We start from the raw sequence: 20114 nt of genomic DNA, 5'->3' as shown, positions 1-20114 counted from the left end.
AGTGTTTGTACTTATGAAAGAAGATTTGTACTCATTAAAATTTATAAGCCATACATCCTAAAGTTTGTTCTATTTTAATTTATCATTCAATATTATTCAAAAGCGTAAGTTTAGTGAAGTAGTATTAACTTCAGTACTCAAGAATATACAATAATATTCTTGTAAAAAGACCTACACCCTCTTCCTAGACTTCATACTCAGTTAGTGTCCAGTTGTTTGATTTAATTTTGGAAAAAGATAATTTATTCCCAATATGGAAAATTCGCTAAAAATCCATTCTTAGAGCATACCCTCTCTTAGTATAGAAAAACGTGGTATATTCTCACTACAAGTCCTGATACAGACCCATTTCAGAGTGATACAAATCTGAGCACGGAAACAACTACTTAGCCGGTGAAATGGGTCACTTCCAGGACGAGTAATGAACAAAACTTTTCATGAAGATGCAAATAATCATCAAGGGGAACTTGAGTTTCTTTTGGACTGAAAAAGTTTGTTTGAAACAAGCAAAATATTGTTTGAATTTTTAGATTGTAAAAGAATATAATAATATAAAAGATTGTAAATCTATTATATCTGTGAAATATATTGAATTTTCATAAAGCTCAGCAAATACAGAGTGAAGAAAAAACGTTATATGAATTGAGTAATTAGGTTTGCCACTATATTGATTTTGGTTGGTTTATCCTAAATTTATTTTTGAGATGCTAACATCCTTCCCATAGTTGAAAAGAATGTCCAAGAATGTCTTCAATTCTTAGAATTTGTACAAAACATATCATGCCTAGGAAAACATACACACACATAACCATCTAAACAGTAAGGTTGGCTTCTGAGAGAAAAAAAAAACATTGGTCTCGCTCTTAGATCTTACTATAATAACCATACATCTGTAGTCGCTTCCCGTATAAGTTTGATAAAATAAGAAGTTCATGAAGATCTAAAGGAGTCATTCACTATAGTGTCATGTACAGACTAATAACATTTTACTGGTAACTTTTTTATAACTCAAGCAAAAAAGTTCATTGAAATTAATTACATTTTATCCACATTAAAATACATTCCACCATCTGTCAGATGGCAAACATTAACGTTTTGCTAGCCACAAATTATCAATGGACAGTATACTTTTATCAGTGGATAAAATTATAGTATCAGAGTTGAACGACGTTTCAGCTTAATACAAGATATGAGCCGTACGTCATTCACACACTCTTTAGACACTTGTTCAACCCATGGATGAAAATAGACTGTGGTAATTGGTTATTTTTACTTTACCCGCTGCCATTGACTCTTGACATTACAGTTTGCCACTCATCAAGTTCTGATGGCTCTACAAGCTCTACAAGAATTGCCCGAAGATGAATTCAAATTGTTTCTTGATTCTATTGATACCATCATAACTGATTGTGATTGTAAGTAATGTTTCTTTAATTTTAAAGGTAAAAACTTGTGTAACAACCTTTAACGATTAAGTCTAAGAATATTTGCTGACAAAAGTATAATATAGTAGTAATGTAATTTGATAAATAACAAGGCAAATTATTATTGAAGAAATATACGTAAAATAACATGTATTGAATAGAGTCAAATAGGCTATAAATACATATAACTACATATTACAAAGTGCTTAAAGTATATTTGTTTGCCCAGAGTAATTATTGTTTGCCCAGAGTAATTATTGTTTGCCCAGATAGAGATAAGGCTTGCAATGATAATAACCAGGGTAAAAAACGCATTAAAATGCAATGGACTTACCACCACAGGCAGAAAATATAGGTAACTCTGTTTTTGTAGTATTAATTTTTTATGGTTTATTTGAAACAAGAGATCTGTGCTACATCCCGTTGGGGAGCAAGCTGGTTTAGTTGTAGAGCTCTGAGCTTCAGAGCCCGAGGTCCCGGGTTCAAATTCCGCCAATCACCAATGGATTTTATCCATGTGACAATGCCGCATCCCTCTTAGCCTGAAGTAATGTGTTAAGCAGTTCTGTGCTAGAACTAGTAGTGTTCTAGGATGTGATGGCAGGACATAGAAAAAAAACAAAACACTATAAACTAACTTTGCCCAGTTACCGATGTCCAGTTCAGTTACTAACTTGACGTCTGGACCCTCAGCTAAAGCTGATTTGACTTTTCTTCGCTCTCTTCCTCGAGCAGCTGTTTCAGTGGTGCTGGGAGTCACATAATAGAACCCCTCTGTACTTAATTACTATTTTTCGACACAGAATGTTGATTAGTTTGATCACAATCAAAAAGTTTGTAATAAAAGAAGAAAAATTATACCAAATTAGTACTGCATGAGACTCAAAATGAAGGGCTCTCTAGCTTTCAATGTTCCTGTAGTTCTTAAAAATATTCATTCATATAAGGACGAATTTAATTGAATTTTTTTATGTTTTTATAGAAAAAGAAAACAAGTACTAGCTAATAACATGGAGGGGAAGAATTTTCACATGTCTAAGGGGAAATATAAACACAGCCCTGAAACATGTTTTAAGAGTCAGAGACCCTCATATCTTTTGTTTTATTCTCATACATCACAATAATTTTTGGCAGTTAAAGAGTTTTTCTGCAGATCTTTTGCGGGAAAACACTTATTTCGCCTTGAAATTGTGTTAAAAAGATTTTCCTTCAGAACATTGTCTACAGGTGTTTTATGGTTGGATGACGTAGGACTACCGGGATCTGCGGATGTGATCAATCAGCTCAAACAGTTAGGCAAAAACATCTTCTATATGACAAACAACAGCACCAAGACTAGAGACCAATTTGTGGAGAAATGCCAACAATTGGGTTTCAACGCTAACAAGGTAAATCGGGGATTACCTGTCATATCCACAAGGTGAGGAATTTTTTAATCTTTTATTTGTGAGCTATTTTGTCGTTATTACAAGGTAAGTGGTTATTTTTGTATTGAATTCTAAGACTCAAAAGGTACACATCATACTCATAGTACTTACAGTGGACTCCCTCTTATCCGGACTCCTTGAGAACGAGGCCAGCCCGGATAACGGTTTTTCCGATTAAACCGACGTCCCCAAAAACTCGTCAAAACGAGTTTACTGTGATCTTCGACTTAAAGTTAGGAGATCATTGTATTTAGACTTGTGATCACTGGTCTCAAATCTTCCCCACAAGAACAGTCGTTTAAGTACCGCCCACTTCCTGCCGATCTAGTCCGGTCAAACCAATGTGCTGATAAAAATTGTCCAGCTAAAGAGATGTCATTTTCACCGAGTGTAGTCCAGTTAAAACGATGTCTGGTTAAAAGGTGTCCGGATAAAAGGGAGGCTACTGTATTGAGTTACTGTACGTTGCTTACTGTTCTTTCATACATGCAAGATAATAGTGATTCGCTTCATGAACAACCTTTAATTTGTCAATTTTCATACAACATTTGCATTTCTCTCTTGGATGGATTATTTATTAGTTGAAATTATGGTGTTGTAGGCTTATGTTGTTCAAACCTAAAGTAGGTAGGTTAATTTTTTGACTCCTGTCTGCATTCTAACATTTATATTCCAGATAAATATCTGTTGCATAATTTTATACACCCTTAAAATCTCATAAAATTATATTTCAGGAGGAGATAATTAGTACAGCTTACTTATCAGCACTGTACCTTCATCAGCTGGACTTTAAACAGAAAGTTTACATTGTTGGACCTCCAGCGATAACAGAGGAACTAGAAACTTTTGGAATAGAGAGTTTTGGACATGGGGTGAGTGGAAAATGTTTGTCTCACCTAAAGTGAACCAATTGCTAAATTTGTAACTATGAGAAGGACAGTCAACTTCTTATAGGGCACTCTCCTTTATTTTCTGTGATGGTTTTGAATTTCAAAAATATGACTGCCACTTTCCAATATGGCCAACAGCATAATTATATTTTATGATTTGTTTTAGAATGTAAATACAATTTAAACACATTTTTATTCATGACATTTTTCCTCTAAAGCTACTCTTTTAGGAGTTACACCTAAATCTAGGTGGAATTGTCTCCTGAAGTCAAAAAATTGTTTAAAATTGGTTTAGGAATAATGTTGTTAAACAATCAATATGTAAACAGATTAACGTAAGCAATAAAGCGTTTAAGATTTATCTTATTTGCCATTGTATTTAACCCTGAGTGACCGAATCCATTTTTTCATGTCCTCTATGAGTGGAAAATCATATAGGTTGGTCGTACGTTTTGGAAGTAGAATATCAGCTCCTGACCAAAACTAAACAACAAAAAGTTTCAAATTATATTAAAAATATTTATGCAAGAAAATGTTTCCTTATTATTAATCATTTTATCATTTTGGTACTTTGGAATCAGCATATAATTCTTGCGTAACACCAATAGCTTTCTTTTGGCTATGTGATAGTACTTTGGACTGGCGGTTCTTGTCCCACCCTGAACTGTGTAAGTTCTATCAGAAAATGAGAAATTTCTTTGTGTTGGAAAACTCTGAATTGTATTCCTAGTTTGATTTTGTTGTGTGTTGTAGCTTCAATTTTTTTTCAGCCTGATTTAATGGTAAGTGATGTCAGAACATTTAAAAATTCCATGAAATTGGAGAAAAATGTCGCAGCTGTGATAGTGGGTTATGACGAACATATATCTTACCCTAAAGTTTCAAAAGCTTTTGCGTACCTTCAGGATGAAAACTGCTTGTTTATTGCCACTAACAATGATCCTACAAAAAAGACAAAAAACCCAAAACTGAAATTACCAGGTTAGTTTCTGCTTCTAACATGTAATTTGTTTGAGGTTAACAGATATATTTCAAACACTTAAACCTTTTAATGTTAAATACTATAAATAAGACATAATTTGAAATTAGGAGGGGTTTTTAGTAGAATCTTGTAAACTTATTCATTACATTGGGAGAGACACTTAAATACTTTATGATCCCATAAATACTTATCCATATTACCTTGGATTTGTGATGGCTCAAATCTTGAAAAAATTCAACCTAGATAGAGATGGTTTAGTTTAATATTAATAACAAGTCTGATTATTTGACCACTGCTTCAGTCTTGCTAAAGGTAATTTAAATGTTGATATCATTACATTTTTGTAAGCTTTACGAGATCCAAGTCAAATCAGTTGTTTATATTTCCATTAAACACAATTTATTTGCAATGAGTATATATTTACTGACATGAACATTTAATTTAGTTTTGAACGTTCTGCATTTTAAGTTTTAGCTAGTCTTAAAAAATACATTTACTATTTAAAAAGGTTTTACGTAAAATCAACAAAATGGGCTTATTGTATTGTATTTGACAGTATAATAATTTTGTTTTGATAATTGCACAGTCAATGAGTTTATAGATTAATGCAGAAATATGTGATACCTCTGATAGTAAAAGCAGGGAGTTTACAATAGAATGGGAATCAGATTATCATGAGCAATTTTAGATTTTAAATTGGATAAAAAGTTGGCTTTAACTATGTAGAGTCATAGACAAAAATAGCTCAAGTCCTCATCATCAGATCTTGTACAAGAAACACATCTATCACTTCGAAAAGGTCGTCAAAAGTTTAAATACACAACATGGATACGTTGTGTTGTGTATTTAAACTTTTGACGACCTTTTCGAAGTGATAGATCTGTTTCTTGTACAAGATCTGATGATGAGGACTTAAGCTCCTCGAAACGCGTAATCCGTAAGGACCAACAGGACCACTCTGGCAGTACTCAGGTAATTTTATACCTTTTATAGTTTGTTCTGTGATCCAGAGACAAAAACAACTCAAAATATGAAGACAAAAATAGAATAAATAAATATAGACCAACAGCAGTGCTGCGGTTAGCATAACCTCTGGTGTCCACCACTAGGAGTGCAGTGTAGTTACGGCACACACTGCTGAAGCTTCTGCTGGTAGTATAGGTACGGCGAGGAGCTGACGACAGTGGTGAGTACGTTCTAGCCGCACATCGCGAAACCTTCCTTTGACAATCTATATTTATTCAATTTGGCTATGTAGAATTCCATTGCTCTCAGCTGACTATTGACATGTTCCAGGTGCAGGATGTATGGTGGAATTGTTGAGAACAAGCACAATGAGAGAGCCCACCTACATGGGGAAGCCTGATGTATATATGCAGAAAACCATCCTTAGCAACCCCAAAATAAATCCCCACAGGACTCTTATGATCGGAGATAAGTATGTTTGCATTATTTTTGTGAATCTATTTGCTCATGAATCACATTTGAAAATGTACTGTCAGGATTTATTTATTTTCATTTTATGTCAAACATTAAACCGCTTAAGTAATTGTTATGTGAAGTGTACACTGCTTTCAGGTTAAAATGTACAGAATTGTATCCCTGCTTTAACTATGGAAATAGGTTCTTATTTCAATGTAATGGAGTATCATAAATACACCAGTTACAGTCATGGTTTGGTTTTAAATTTTCCAGAGTGGTACTACCGTTTTCATGCATTCCTGACCGCTATAACACGGACCAGTAATGCCAAAAGCTAACTAACTAATTTATTTAAAAAATGCAGTACGTTAAATAATGCATGTTGTTATCAACAGGCCCAGTACTGATATTCTACTGGGGAAGAGGTGTGGGTTCAGGACCTTGATGGTCCTCACAGGATCCACAACCTTACAGCAAGTTCAGAGGTGGAAAGAGACTTCAGATCCTAACACACAACATATGATTCCTGACTTTTACATTCCTTCATTGGGTGAACTCCTGCCTCGGCTATGAACATTTCCGACTAAGAAGAACACAGTATTGTAGAACAACATGATTAAAGATATAATTTTGTAAAATACAAAACAAATCATTTTTACCTTTGTAATTAACTCATAGTTATCAATCAGTTTGCTAAAAGTGTCATGTTTAGCTGCTAGTTTGGAGGAAATATTTACAGAATTCAAAATCACATTTTAGTCTAAGATGGTTTGGAGATGAGAAAAGGATACAAGTAGAGACTTGAGAAGAAAAATAGAAGGCGGGTATATAAGATGATGATGGATGTGGAGAAGAGAAGATCAAGGTGGCAAATGGTGGAGGGATAGAAGAAAGACGAATCTAGTTGATTACCGGATCCAATAGTATCAGGTCCAAAGGGTGTGTATGCGTTTTAGCCAAATCATTTTTAACAATGATTGAGGAAGGATACAATTTTTTCTAAGTACTATTATTTAACATAAAGGTGGGACGGTTTATAAAAATGAAATATACGGATTCATTTTGGTTTTAAAATAACATTTATAAAATGTATACATCTGAATAAAACTGTTATTTAAAGCTATCTTGTAAACAAAATTCATTAAATGAATTTTACTTTGTAACATTTTTGCTAACACCACTGTCAATGGTTACTTCCATATTACAATCAGAGTTTGTTTGAATACTAACATCGCCTACAGGGTAATCAGAGTTATTTTTTAATACAATACATTCTTCTGTTTTGCTTTCAAGAGGAACAAAACCATTCTTATTGAACAAATCACTATCACAATCAGATATTACATCAATACTAACATTCTCTACTAGATAGAGAGTTTTGTCCTTAAGAGATGGTGAGATTTGTTTATTTTTCTGACAATTATCTTCAACGACGTCCAATTCATCGCTGTCACTGACTAACATATTTTCTAAGATTACTTCCTGATCACTTTCAGCAACTGCATCTTTTCCTCCCAATATTATTTCTTTGTGCATATCATCTGGCAGTGTTATATCTGCTAGCTCCGCTGCCATGCACTTCCTTGGTTGGCCTTTGTCCTTTCTCTCTCTTTGTACCTTCCTTGCTTTCTTTGCTTTTTTTATACTGTGCAGCTTGACATGATGAAATAGTGAGCGCTGAAACATCAAATGTAAAATGATTTAAGTTCATTACCGTTGTAAACAGTATATCATGAAACAGATTTTAAACGGTAGGGCCATTTTATAGGGGCATTGCAGAGGCTTATGTTTTTAGCCAGAGTATGATTGCATGGAGTAGCCAACCTCTGCCAACCTCTTTTATAAAGAAAACAAAAAAAAAAGAAAACAAATGCTAACGAGCCAAATTAAGTCCAAACCAAAACCCTTATAAAAACAAGAAATAAATACCGTAATATTGAAGGTAAATAAATATAGCCTATTACAAAAAAAAAAGAAAAGAAAATTGTATTACAACTAAAGGTTTGCCAGCCTGAGATTTTAAATCAAGCCAAACTTGAGGTAATATTGTCAATTTGGGATCATCTCCCACTGTCATGAATACATCATCGTCCCCCATGGTCACTGAAAAAACTTGATTATCCCCTGCAAGAACGGAACATTCTGCTGTAAGAATGTTTTGACTTTGACTTTGAATATCATCATCGTCATCGGCAATCACGACAAAATCATGAACATCTCCTGCTTTCACGTAGACATAATCGTCGTCTCCCATGATCTCGGAAAAATTCTGATCATCCCCCGCGCTCATGTACGATGAATCACCATCGTTTAGCGGTCACAGAAACGTTACGGTCGTCTTGCGCGATCGCGACAATAACGGAGATTTAATTTTCTGATTGTGCGATTTTTGCAGACGAGTCGGGAATTGGAATCAAAATAGTGGTACTGTAATTCTATAGGTTTTTCTGATGCATGGGGACCAAATCGATGCATTGGTATTCGATGCATGCTGAATCGAATTGTGATTTGATGCATAAAAACCAAATTAGAAATTTCAATGCGTTTTCGATGCATCGCATACCATTACATTCAATTCAACAATTGAATGTATTGTATCTAGCGAGATGGTAAATTTGAAGGAATTGGGCAACTATGCAAACTTTTCTTTAACATTCTGAAATTATGTAAATTCCTTAAAAAAAAAAATACATTTCCCAATTCATTTTTCTTCTTAAATTTTTACAATTTTAACTTCCATAAAAAAATAATTTAAATTTAAAGATCAACATAAAAATAATTTCGAGTATTAAATGGTACATTGAATAGAAAATGTAAAATTGTATTATTAAAAAGCCACTACCAGTACGTCTATTCCTACCAAATTCTGATAATGTGACCGAACATAAAATATTTACTAAAATGTGAAAAACTGGTATAAACATCATTACCTTCCACTTGAAGACTTTCTCACAGCCCTCGACGGAGCATTTATACTCGTGAGACTCCTCGTGAACAGTTTTCAAATGTTGTTTCAAGTATCTCTCCTGACTGAAGACAGACTCACAGTTTTCATGAGGACAATTCAGAGATTCTGATTCCATGTGAGTAATGTAATGGAGCTTACAGTTGCTTAACGTTTTAAATTTTTTATTACATACAGCACAAGAGTAATCTGAAAAATGAAAAAAATGTCAACACAGGTCAACTAAAAGCCAGGTAGCTATAAACATAATGCTTAAGCACATATTTTTTTCTTCAAGTTTTACTCCTATGTGGTGTTCTAAGAAAAAGTTGAATTACAGTACTCTTCTTGAGTCTGGAATAATTAGACTTTGGAGCTCTCATTGGTTGTAAAAAATCATCAAACAGTGAGTAGGCCTACAAAAATATATGGTCTAAAGATCTAAGTTTTCTTCCAGATCTTCCATCTGTTAGGGAACACTTTTTCTAACATCATAATTTGTTAGATGATCTCGAATCTATTTTATTATTTATTTACATTTCAGAGCAGTAGCAGACAGAGATAACAAAGTTTATAGTCAACATATTTTTTTACTTTGGGCAATGGTAAATAAAAATTTGTGACGTTGTAAGAATGGGCATTGTGAAAAGCTAGAGGATTAATACAATGTGACAGGGGGAGTGACCTGGTCTAGTGGTTAGAGCGCGGGACTTCAGTTCCAGAGGTCCCGGGTTCAAATCCTGTCAAATCACCAATTCAATTTTTATCCATCCATGTGATAATGCCGCAATCCCTAGGTCTAACCTTAAGTAATGTGAAAAACAATTCCGGGCTCGTGCCTAGCGTCCTAGGACAAGAAAAAAAAAAAACAATGTGACAGCTTACCTGATTTATGCTCTGTAGCCATGTGTTTTCTGTACAAGGACATCGAAGGAAATGTGGTTGAACAGTTTTGCAATCTACAAGTATAAGTTCTGTGACTTCTCTGGTGCCTTTTTAAGTGATAGCTCTTTTCAAAGCCTTTTTTACACTCCTCGCAACTAGAAAAGGCATAAAACACAAATAATTAAAGTGTATTTTTAGTTGAAAAATATATTTTTGGAAAAAATCAAGTGATAGAGGGAGTAGTGATATTTAGAGATGGTCATCTCAATGAAAACCATCATATTAGGTAGGCCTGTGTTCTTAGTTCAAAGTTAATCACCGTGCAAATATGGTTAGGATTTTAAACCACCTTCTAAAATATGAATAAATTTGCAATAACTGAGTAAATTCTAGAGATTAAACACTATATTATGTAATAAATAAACATGAGTGTTTTTATACCCAAAGATTCTGAATCAACCACTAGGTAACGTATTTTCACGATACTGTATTTCTTACAAAAGATAATTTAGTAACGAAGGGTCTGCCAAAGCCAAAATTTTAAAATTGGGTTAAATTTAACTTTAAGGTCCAGAAGCTGATGCTGATATTTTCAATGAATCTTTGGTATGATAAGTTTAGTAAACAGCTTCAAAAACATTCAGCATATGTGACCTTCAGCATTTGGATTGAAAATGTGGCATACTTTGTGTATTGCCATTGCAACGTCTATTTGTCCAATAAGAGGATGACCGATGATTTATATTAATATAATAAAAGACTAGCTGTTTTACTTTAATTTTAAAATACTAAAATAGTCTAGCTGCCGACTCGATCACTTTTAATTTTTTTGTTTAGAGCAATATAATTTGTGTAAAGAAGTAGCCTAAGTAAAGATTATGAATGTTTATTTATACTCTATGTACACTCATCCCTCCTGCACATGGATGTAAAGTTAGGTTTTCCTAGTCACGGAAGCGGAGAGAGAGGAACTTTTCTCTTGTTTTAAGTAACTTAATGGTGCTGTGTTTCTTGAAGCGTAGTAGACTTCCACTAATTTGAGTTTTGAAAAAAACTAAAGGCGTTTATTAAATCATTTCAATTAGGTAAATTACTTAACAAATTTGTATTGTTGTTTTCAACATTCTATTTAAGGTCTAATTTTATTTTATTTTTGATAGGACAACATTTATGATATAGGCTCCTATCTATAGTTTTAACTCTGAATTTTCATCCTGTGGTGAATGGATACGACCTAGTATAGGCTAGATTAAAAAAAATATTTTGCTCCTACTAACACTTTTGTTTACACAAAGTTATTCATACTCACTCTTAGTTACTTTGCACATATTACTGCTGAGGCAAGTTAGGCCCCTCTTATGGATCTGCAATCGTTACCCTGCATCACATCAGTGTGCGATGTAAATGTCCTAACCTAATTGCTGCATTTGGATTATTATCCGTTTGTAGTCTGTAGTTTACTTACACATAAGGGTACACGCCCGTGTGGACGAACGAATGCTCTTTCAAATTATGGTTCCTTTTGAATTTAGCATCACACTCTGTGCATTGGTAAGGAAAATCTGTATGCCTACGCTTGATGTGTTTCTTTAGGCACTGCCTTGTCTTCAACACCACTTCACAACCTTTCTCTGGACAGCTGCAAAAATTTAGTTCTTAAAATAACTATCTTATATTTAAAATAACTCTTGAGACTTTCATTAGTTATACAATACAGTAACTGAACTATGTTATTATTATAATCATAATCAAATTTGACTGGTTTAGCGTTAAATGAGGTCTCAACTCCTGACTAGTAGTTTTTGGCTATGAGAATATTCCTTGATTGCTGTGACTATGCAATTTAATGTTGATGTTTGATCAAAAGATGGCTAGCTAACAGATAGTCCATATAGATTGGTATGAATAAAATGCAAAGTTTCATTGGAGACAATTTTGGCTGCGGAATAGTGAAAGTTGGGCTAGTCGTTTAGGCACTTAGTTTTCTTTGCTGAATTCGGTCGATAGGTAAATGCCTTTACTTGGCCCTTATGTGTTCAGTTGGTGCTACAAAAAAAAAAAAAAAAAAAAAAAACGCAGCCGTATTTGTCAGCCAAATTGGGCAGCTGGGAAAACTTGCCTTTTAATAAGTCAATGTATACACTTCTGGGGACAGCAAATATAAAAAAAACACCAGCAAGCAACTTCCCTAAGAATCATATGATAACACAGCATCAGAATGATTTGCCCCATACAACCTTAGAAGCAATTTTTTTTAAGCTTAGACCTCTCAAAGACCAAAAATTTTTTTTGCCCAAAAGCAATTTACCAAAATATTTTCAAGGAGAAAGGTTAGTTCAGATTCCAGCGGTAACTTAAAATTAGTGTCTGTGGCTTAATTAATTGACTTAATTACCTATTTAACCAAGAAGGTTTCTGTTATTTTTACCAGGACTCAAAAGAGCTATTTATAACTTACACAAACAGTTGATCATTTTGGTGCTTTTCATGAGTAACCTTTATGTGCCTCTTCAAATGAGAAGAGTTAGTGTAGCGTTTATCACAACCATCAAAACTGCATACAAACGGACTCTGAAAAAAAAAAGAACACTTGCTTAGAAGTAAATCCATTTAGGCCTAATAGCCTAGTTAAATCCATTCAAACAGAGTAAGTAGTTAATAAATAACCCTGCTGTGGCAAACCTGCCGACTAAGCAAATTTCCATTAACCTGAGTTGATTTTAAATTAAATCTGTTTAAATAACATTAGGTTTAACGAGTACCTAGGTTTGTTACAAGGAAACTGATAGTGTTTTTTTTTGTTAAATATGAATAAGTTTAGCTTGGTATAAAATAAATGAATTTGCCAGGTTTGATCAAAATATAACTTATCCATAAACAAACAAACGTAGAGTCCCGAAAACTCGGCACTCGATAACCAGGCAGTCTGGATAACTCGGCCATCACCTGGCTCAGAAAATTAGTGTTTTTTTTAGTCCAAGTTAATCATGGACTCAAGCCAGCTTAATTAAAATTGTTCATAACTGGTACTAAGGATTTGTTGTACTATATCTGATGACTTAATACTGACTTAGTGATGTAAAATACCCGGGTATTTAAAACTCGGGGTAAATACCCTGGGTATTTACCCGGGTAAATACCCTGGGTATTTACCCGGGTAAATACCCAAAATCGATAAATACCCGGGTATTTTGGGTATTTATGAAATCAATTGAAATTCATTTATATTTACCTCTAAATATGTTATTGTTATCATTACATTATAAATTAGGATAGTCTATAACACCTTTACATCAACTTGAAGCTTTGCTAGTACCTTTTATTTAATGATTTAGCACTTTTTTTTAATAATACCTACATAAAGTTTCTAAATAAGCATGGGGTTTCGTGTCTTAAATCGAGTATCATCAGTTAAATTTAACTAACTAAAAAATATTATATTAAAAAAGGCTGTGGCTATTTCAATATTTATCATTTTATAAATTTATAACCAATTGTTGGTTATTTATTTATGATGCAATAAAAACAGTTGAACTTGCCATGAATAGTTTTATTAGCAATAATAATTGTTTATAACATTTTAGAATACTCCAAATTCCTAAGGCCTGATTGACATAGGCAGAATGCAGAATACTAAAAGTACCGTAAATAAACTTGTCTGTGTTACCGCTTAGTTAGAAACAATAATACTATATTTGGATATATATTGACTGGGACGGGTGGCGCCGTCCTGTAATCCAGCTACTAGGAGGTCACGAATTGTGGATATTTATAGGCATGCATTATGGATGCGATACTCCCTGGTGTGGATTAACGTCCGCACGGGTGAGTACTACGACTATCCGCAGTACTATCCTGATAATTAGACCAATTCGTAATTACCAAGGCAAAAATGTGGTTCGGATTCCACTATAAACTGTAGGTCCCTTAGTTGCCATTAGCTGTATGGGCTATTAATTAACAGCTGTGTCTAAGGAATGTCGGCCTTAGTCACTAACAAGACTACAAGATCGCGCCACTCATCCTACACTCATCTCCATTCATACTTGGCTTAAAATACCTACTTTGTATGGTCGCCATTTCATAGAACAGTATTAACAGTATAAACCTAATAAAAAAAAAATGTATCTCCTGTTATTTGGTCTAACTTAATATAATTTTGAAAGATTTATTGTGCTATAGATGAAATATTTTGTATCACAAGTTTATGAAATAAGTTTTTTTTTTTTGATACAAACAAAAGATCTAGAACAAAAATATTATTAAATCCTGCCATCCTACTGATTGAATTTTAATTACTTTCTTAAGTTGTTTATACATAGGCCACTACTAGGTTAAATTTTCCTGTCTTTCTAAATAATAATTATTACTTTACAAATTATTTTTCTTCACTTTCAATAAAATAAATTCATCCATCTATCATAGAAATAAAAAAAAAATCATAAGTAGTCAGGACCAGTGCAACCATGCGACCAGGGTATTTATGCCGATTATGCTTAATGCTGAGACCTGGGTATTTATGGCGATTATACCCAGAAGTAAAATGCTAGTAGTGACCATATGAAATTTTGTTTAACACATTTTATCATCATTCTACTATCCTTACAGGGTAATAATTGCAAAAAATCTCTCAATCTTCTCTATCTTGCATAAAAATTATAAATACCCAGTTTTTAGGTATTTACCCGGGCCTGGGGTAAATACCCAGGTAAATACCCAATTTATATTTACCTACCCACTGGGTATTTACCCGACCCACATCACTATACTGACTTGTAATATAAATATAAATAAAAAAGGCCGTTGTAAAGCTTAAAAACTCTATTGTTCTTATTTTTAACCCTAGTTCCCAATAACCTGGCAAACTCGGCACCCTTCCAGTCCACATTACACCGAGTTTGCGGGACTCTACTGTATAACATTTTACAATATTCTCCATAAGAATAAAATGGGAATTTTAAATTTACAATAGGCTAATTTGAATTTTCTCTGTTATCAATAACTGTACAAAAACACGTTGATATGATGAATTATTTGTTTTTTAAGCTCTTTAAAAAGGTCAAAAGAGAAATTGGGAAGTTTTGTGTTTGAGAGTCAAAAATGAGAAAAACCATTTTTTACTGATCATGCTGGTTCGAGAACTCATTTAAGTTCATCCTCCCTTACACCTTCAAACCAAATTTCATCAAAATCGGACAAAAATTACTCAAATTATCGCATTTACGGACGTAATGTATATGTATATATTATAAATCTGAACGAACGGTATTTTTGGCCTCTAGGGACATCGAAATGAAAAAGTAAATCGGTCCCGGGCCTAGGTCTTACCGTGCCACCTACGGTAATAGCTAAGTTACTTCCCTATAGGGCAATTCACTAAAAATGCATTTAACACTACATACCTTTCCTTCGTGAACACACAAGTGAGCTTTTAATTTTGAAGGTCGGTAAAATGTCCTCTTGCAGCCCTCATAAAAACATTTATGCTTAAATCTTTCTAAGATTTGTTTCCTTCTCTGAAGATGGTCTTCAAAATCTGAAAAAAATTATGTATTATTAACTTAAAAGAGAAATAAAAATAGACAAGTTTGGAATAGGTTTTTTTCTAGAATACTACTGTTATTAGATATAATATGTTTACCTATGGAGCTCTGATTACCCTACTGGTTGGGCCACAGCAGCAGCAAGATTGGTACCTAAATGTAAAAATAGGCTAATGTATGATATTTTCCAGATAATTTTGTATATCATTATTCCACTCTAAGCAACAGGAATGACAACAGGGGTTATTTATCCATATTGGTGGTTTACAACTAAAGTATGTCTTATATTTAGCCTAAAAAAACGGACGGATAAGTCCTCGCAGCCTACAATTACAGTACATAGGCCTACTTTACTCAGATCTAATTTGTAAATAAATACCGGTAGCTTAGGCCTGCTTGAACTTACCAGAAGTTGTATGACATACACTGAGGTCACTGTCGGACTCTGATGTATCTCTGCCCATTGTGAAACCTGAAAATTAAAATATAAACAACGTTAACATTATAGTTCAAATAACTTACACATTCACATACCTACACACATTTTCTCATCCAACACATTCACAACTGGCTGGCATGGGACTATAGCCTACAGATTGTGATGAGTTAGATGAAACTTATTTTTTACAGGGTTTTCTTTACGTTCTTTAAGTTATTTAATACTAGCAAACCCGTCGTGGCTTCGCTCACGAAAATTTAAATTAAAAAGTAAAATGTTCAACCTGAGTAGGGCATACACTTCTTGGTTTTTCAATTTTGTAACTAAACATTGTAGTTCCAAAAGTCTGATAGCCTATTGGATCCCTTAAAACTCTCTGGGTTGGAGCCCTTTTGACGGAACTGCACCAAACTTCACACAAACCATCCTTGAATAATGCCTGAAAGTTTCATTATCATCTGTATGGACAATATAGCCCAGTACATTGTAATACCACAGGCTTGCCACCCGTCCCAATTCTGTTGGAACAGTCCTGACTTTGGTCCCTTGTGCCCGCGTTTATGCCTTGGTTCATCTGGGTTGGGGGGGGGGGTCACATTATAATTTTTATCTTTGAATCTAGGTGGCAGCCCTGGATACACCTGAGAGTGTCATCACTTGATTGCAAAAAGTAGTTTAGTAGCCTACACTAAATAACAGCTAGAGAAAAATAATTGGGATACTACAATGCAAAATAGGTTGACTACAAGTTTGCCTGTCATTCACCATTCAGTGTGTTGGGCTTTGTGAAACATTTACAGACTCAATCAAGCTACTTATACTTGAATACTTGTTGTCTTAATCTTTGACCGAAGTATATCGGATAGAATGCGTCGTTATACTAATATTTACAAAATTATTATATACAAAACTTGTTTTACAAAGTATCATAAAACTTTAAAACTTAAAACTTGAAACTTAGGCTGTGGTAAGCGTGTCTATTTCTCAACCTGGCATCAAAGGATCATTTGACAACTCGTCAAGACTATACAGGGGCCTATTTGTGAGCAAGTTCTTCAGCTCGGACTTAAACGCTGTACCGTCAAGGTTCCTTAGGTGGTTTGGAAGGGAGTTGTAGATTTTGATAGCCGATCGGGGGTATCTCCTTAAGGTATGGCTCAAGCGGCAGCGAGGCATATCCAGGTCATGGGCCCTTCTTATTCCATACTCATGCCTATCACCTCGGGTCACAAAATCACTTAGGTTTTCCTTTAGCAAGACCAGACTATTAAGTACGTACTGGCTCACCACTGTGAGGATTCCCAATTCTTTGAAGATGGGTCGGCAATGTTCTCTTGGGCCTTTAGATGTTATCACCCTCACAGCTTTTTTTTGTAGCAGAAGTATTTCATGGCATGCAGGGGAGTGTCCCCAGAGCACTATTCCGTACATCAAATGGCTATGAAATAAGGCATGGTATATGGTTACCAGATGATTGGTTACCAGAGAGTGATTTCATCTCGGAGTTTCCTTAGCAGATAGAGAACTCTGGATAACCTAACGCATACCTTATCAATGTGGTTAGACCAGTTTAGCCTAGATTCCAGCCAAAACCCAAGCAACTTCACAGCTTCCTCATGATCAGTCCTCGACTTGAGGGTGCACATCAAAGATTGAGTCTTTTCTTCATTTATTTTGAAGCGATTAGCAACAAACCAGGACTTAGCCTCAACAAACAACTCGTCCGCTGTATCCCTCAACAGGTTAATGTCTTTCCCTCTAGTCACCAGGGTGGTGTCGTCTGCAAAGAGGAGGGTGCAGCCGTTTAGCCAAAGGTCGTTTATCATGATGCTAAACAGTAGAGGGCCTAACACCGAACCTTGAGGAACGCCATGGGGAACAACCTGGACATTTGAGGACACTCCGTTCACTGATACAAATTGCCTACGATTTTCTAAATAATTAACTAAATAAATAAAAAAGCAGCTGCACTTTACTTGACGTCCTACACTCATTCGAATGAAAATATCGATTAATCGATTGCTTCATTCGATATGTCGTTTGGTTAGTTAGTTAGGTAAGGTTAACCTAACCTAACTAACCAAACGATATATCGATTAAAACAATCGAATGAAAATATCGAATCGAAAAAACAATCGAATGAGTGTAGGACGTCAAGTAAAGTGCAGCCAAAAAAGCTAACCTACAGAGGGCTAACTTAATTTAAATACTTTTGTGTACATTAGTACACAATTAATTATATCCAAAAAATTTAAATAATTTGAGCCCATGTTGTTTCCGTTCATCTTAAGTAGGCCTATAGAAACCTGCTCTTTTAAAGTAACCGATAACCTCTCTGTTACAACTATTCAGTATAGTCAGGCTAACATTAAAGGCCTATTATTAGTCATATTGTCACAAAGAGCTTTCAGCGAAAGTGAGGTTAGGCTATAGGAACTAAATTAGTTACAATATAGCCAAGTAAACATGCACTTTTTTTAAAATAAATCTGCGAATAGTAAGCTCTGAGATTTAACTATCGATGTCCAGATAGATAGTTTTTGTCCCTTAAACAATTTATCTGGATTCTTAATAGTAAATTCTTTACCCTAACCTCAAATTTACTAGATTGTGACATTATAGCTGGATTGGATAACAAAGCTCCAAATTAATACATAAAGCTATGGAAATGTGGTCAGTCAAGATACATTATGCTTAAATAAATCGTAAATAAATTAAATAATGCATACTTTCAACAATTGCTTTTGATGTTTGTAGCGTGCGTGCGTGAACGTAACTCGTAACTCAACACGAATCACGATCACGATATGCAGAATTGCAGATCGAATATTGATTGACCGACCACATTATGGTATAATAATAATATGTGTACTAGTACTGTAATACCATATCTATGCTATAGCATACCGAAATTCGAGGAAGCAAATTTTCGCAAACTGTGTCTTCTCACATTGCAAAAGCAAAGATCGAGTATAACTTTAATAAGTATTTTATACTTATTTGACAACCCCGTACCCGTACATGAAGGAGTGGTCGGGTACTCAGCTAGTAATTAATAAGCAAGCAATTTAGCCAATAAGCCAATCATCGGTCTCAGGTAAGAGACACGACTCTCGGCTTTTAAAACAATTATTTAAAATAACTTAGCGTTGGTCAGTGGAAGCATATTATATTTGTAGCCTAAAAGAGATGTAGTCCTGTACCTACTCAAAAATCACTGCGAGTATCAACGGATACACAGTATTAGCAGTAAATAATCCTGGCTTTGAATTGCAATACCTTCCATTAGATTATCATTTATAAATTGTACTTTAATTTAAGTACAGTGAAATTTGTTTTTTGTACCTTGATAATTTAATATTATTTATTAATAAATACACTTCTATAGATTTAGGCTCAGTGACACCTAGTGGTTACTAGACGAACTGTTGCGCGCTTTAGTTAGGGTGGTACATGCTAGTAGCGCTAGCGTAGTCGTCAAACACAGTACGTTGTCGATGTTTACTTGAACAGAACACCAAATAATATAAAAGTATAAATATTGTCATGTTAATAGTTTGAATCTTCGAATGAATTATCTGAGAGGTTCACGAGCTCGGGTTCATCGTAGTCCGTGCCCAAAATACGGGAAAAACCAGTATTTGCGCGGCGACTTTAAAAAATCGGGTTCACGATCTCGAGACTATATAAGCCGCGGACCAAACTGATATGCTCCTTAAAATTAGTGCAGGGATAAAACCTGGTTTTTAAAGTTGGGTTCCCGAGTCCAATTACAGATAGTCCCGGCACAGACAATATAATACTGTGGTCCCGGCTTTCGATCATTAGTCCCGGTGAGTTCACGAGTCAAGTCCGAGCTTAAAAGAGATGGTCCGAGCCCAGCGAGCAAGGTATACCATTCCTTGCTAGCTGGAATACATTCCATGGTATTCCTTGATCGCTGTCTGACTCAACTCAGACCTGGTATGAGGCAGGTTTAAGGTGACATCACGGAGTGTCATGCACGTGTAGTGTGTAAGCCGCTTTAGTCATCAAGCTAAAGAACACATAAATTGATATGACTTCAAACTGATGGTGTTTTCGACCTCTGGTGTCCTGGAAACGGAAAGGTAAATCGGTCCCGGGTCTAGGTCTTAAAATACGGAAATGGCTTATATC

General features: G+C 34.7%; 2 protein-coding genes across 6 annotated transcripts; one reads left to right on the top strand and one right to left on the bottom strand.

Annotated features, from left to right (window-relative positions):
• The first annotated feature begins 1298 nt into the window (after positions 1–1298).
• Positions 1299–6785, top strand: LOC128989874 (glycerol-3-phosphate phosphatase-like). Of its 2 annotated transcripts, none has more exons than XM_054411968.1 (6): positions 1299–1415; positions 2652–2812; positions 3586–3723; positions 4512–4722; positions 6020–6161; positions 6541–6785. In XM_054411968.1, the coding sequence occupies exons 1-6, from the start codon at positions 1328–1330 to the stop codon at positions 6716–6718; spliced, it is 918 nt and encodes a 305-aa protein (XP_054267943.1). In that variant the 5' UTR covers positions 1299–1327; the 3' UTR covers positions 6719–6785. The 2 variants fall into 2 exon arrangements, with proteins under 2 accessions (XP_054267943.1, XP_054267944.1); XM_054411969.1 differs by having other exon boundaries at positions 1312–1415; positions 2676–2812.
• A 427-nt stretch (positions 6786–7212) lies between these two features.
• Positions 7213–19089, bottom strand: LOC128989905 (transcription factor IIIA-like). 4 transcript variants are annotated; one of them, XM_054412031.1, is made up of 8 exons: positions 18864–19089; positions 15924–15989; positions 15377–15510; positions 12433–12545; positions 11440–11613; positions 9975–10129; positions 9076–9299; positions 7213–7822 (listed from the first exon to the last, which is right to left on the bottom strand). In XM_054412031.1, the coding sequence occupies exons 2-8, from the start codon at positions 15979–15981 to the stop codon at positions 7298–7300; spliced, it is 1383 nt and encodes a 460-aa protein (XP_054268006.1). In that variant the 5' UTR covers positions 15982–15989; positions 18864–19089; the 3' UTR covers positions 7213–7297. The 4 variants fall into 4 exon arrangements, with proteins under 4 accessions (XP_054268006.1, XP_054268005.1, XP_054268007.1 ...); XM_054412030.1 differs by lacking the exon at positions 18864–19089 and adding an exon at positions 18686–18784; XM_054412032.1 differs by lacking the exon at positions 18864–19089 and adding an exon at positions 17504–17522.
• Between the last annotated feature and the right edge of the window lie 1025 nt (positions 19090–20114).

This window comes from Macrosteles quadrilineatus, unplaced genomic scaffold (assembly GCF_028750875.1).
Source record: "Macrosteles quadrilineatus isolate MER2022 unplaced genomic scaffold, UCM_ALF_1.0 Scaffold_3__2_contigs__length_128488019, whole genome shotgun sequence".
NCBI classification, from domain to species: Eukaryota; Metazoa; Arthropoda; class Insecta; order Hemiptera; family Cicadellidae; genus Macrosteles; species Macrosteles quadrilineatus.
This window is presented reverse-complemented; position numbering and strand designations above follow the sequence as displayed.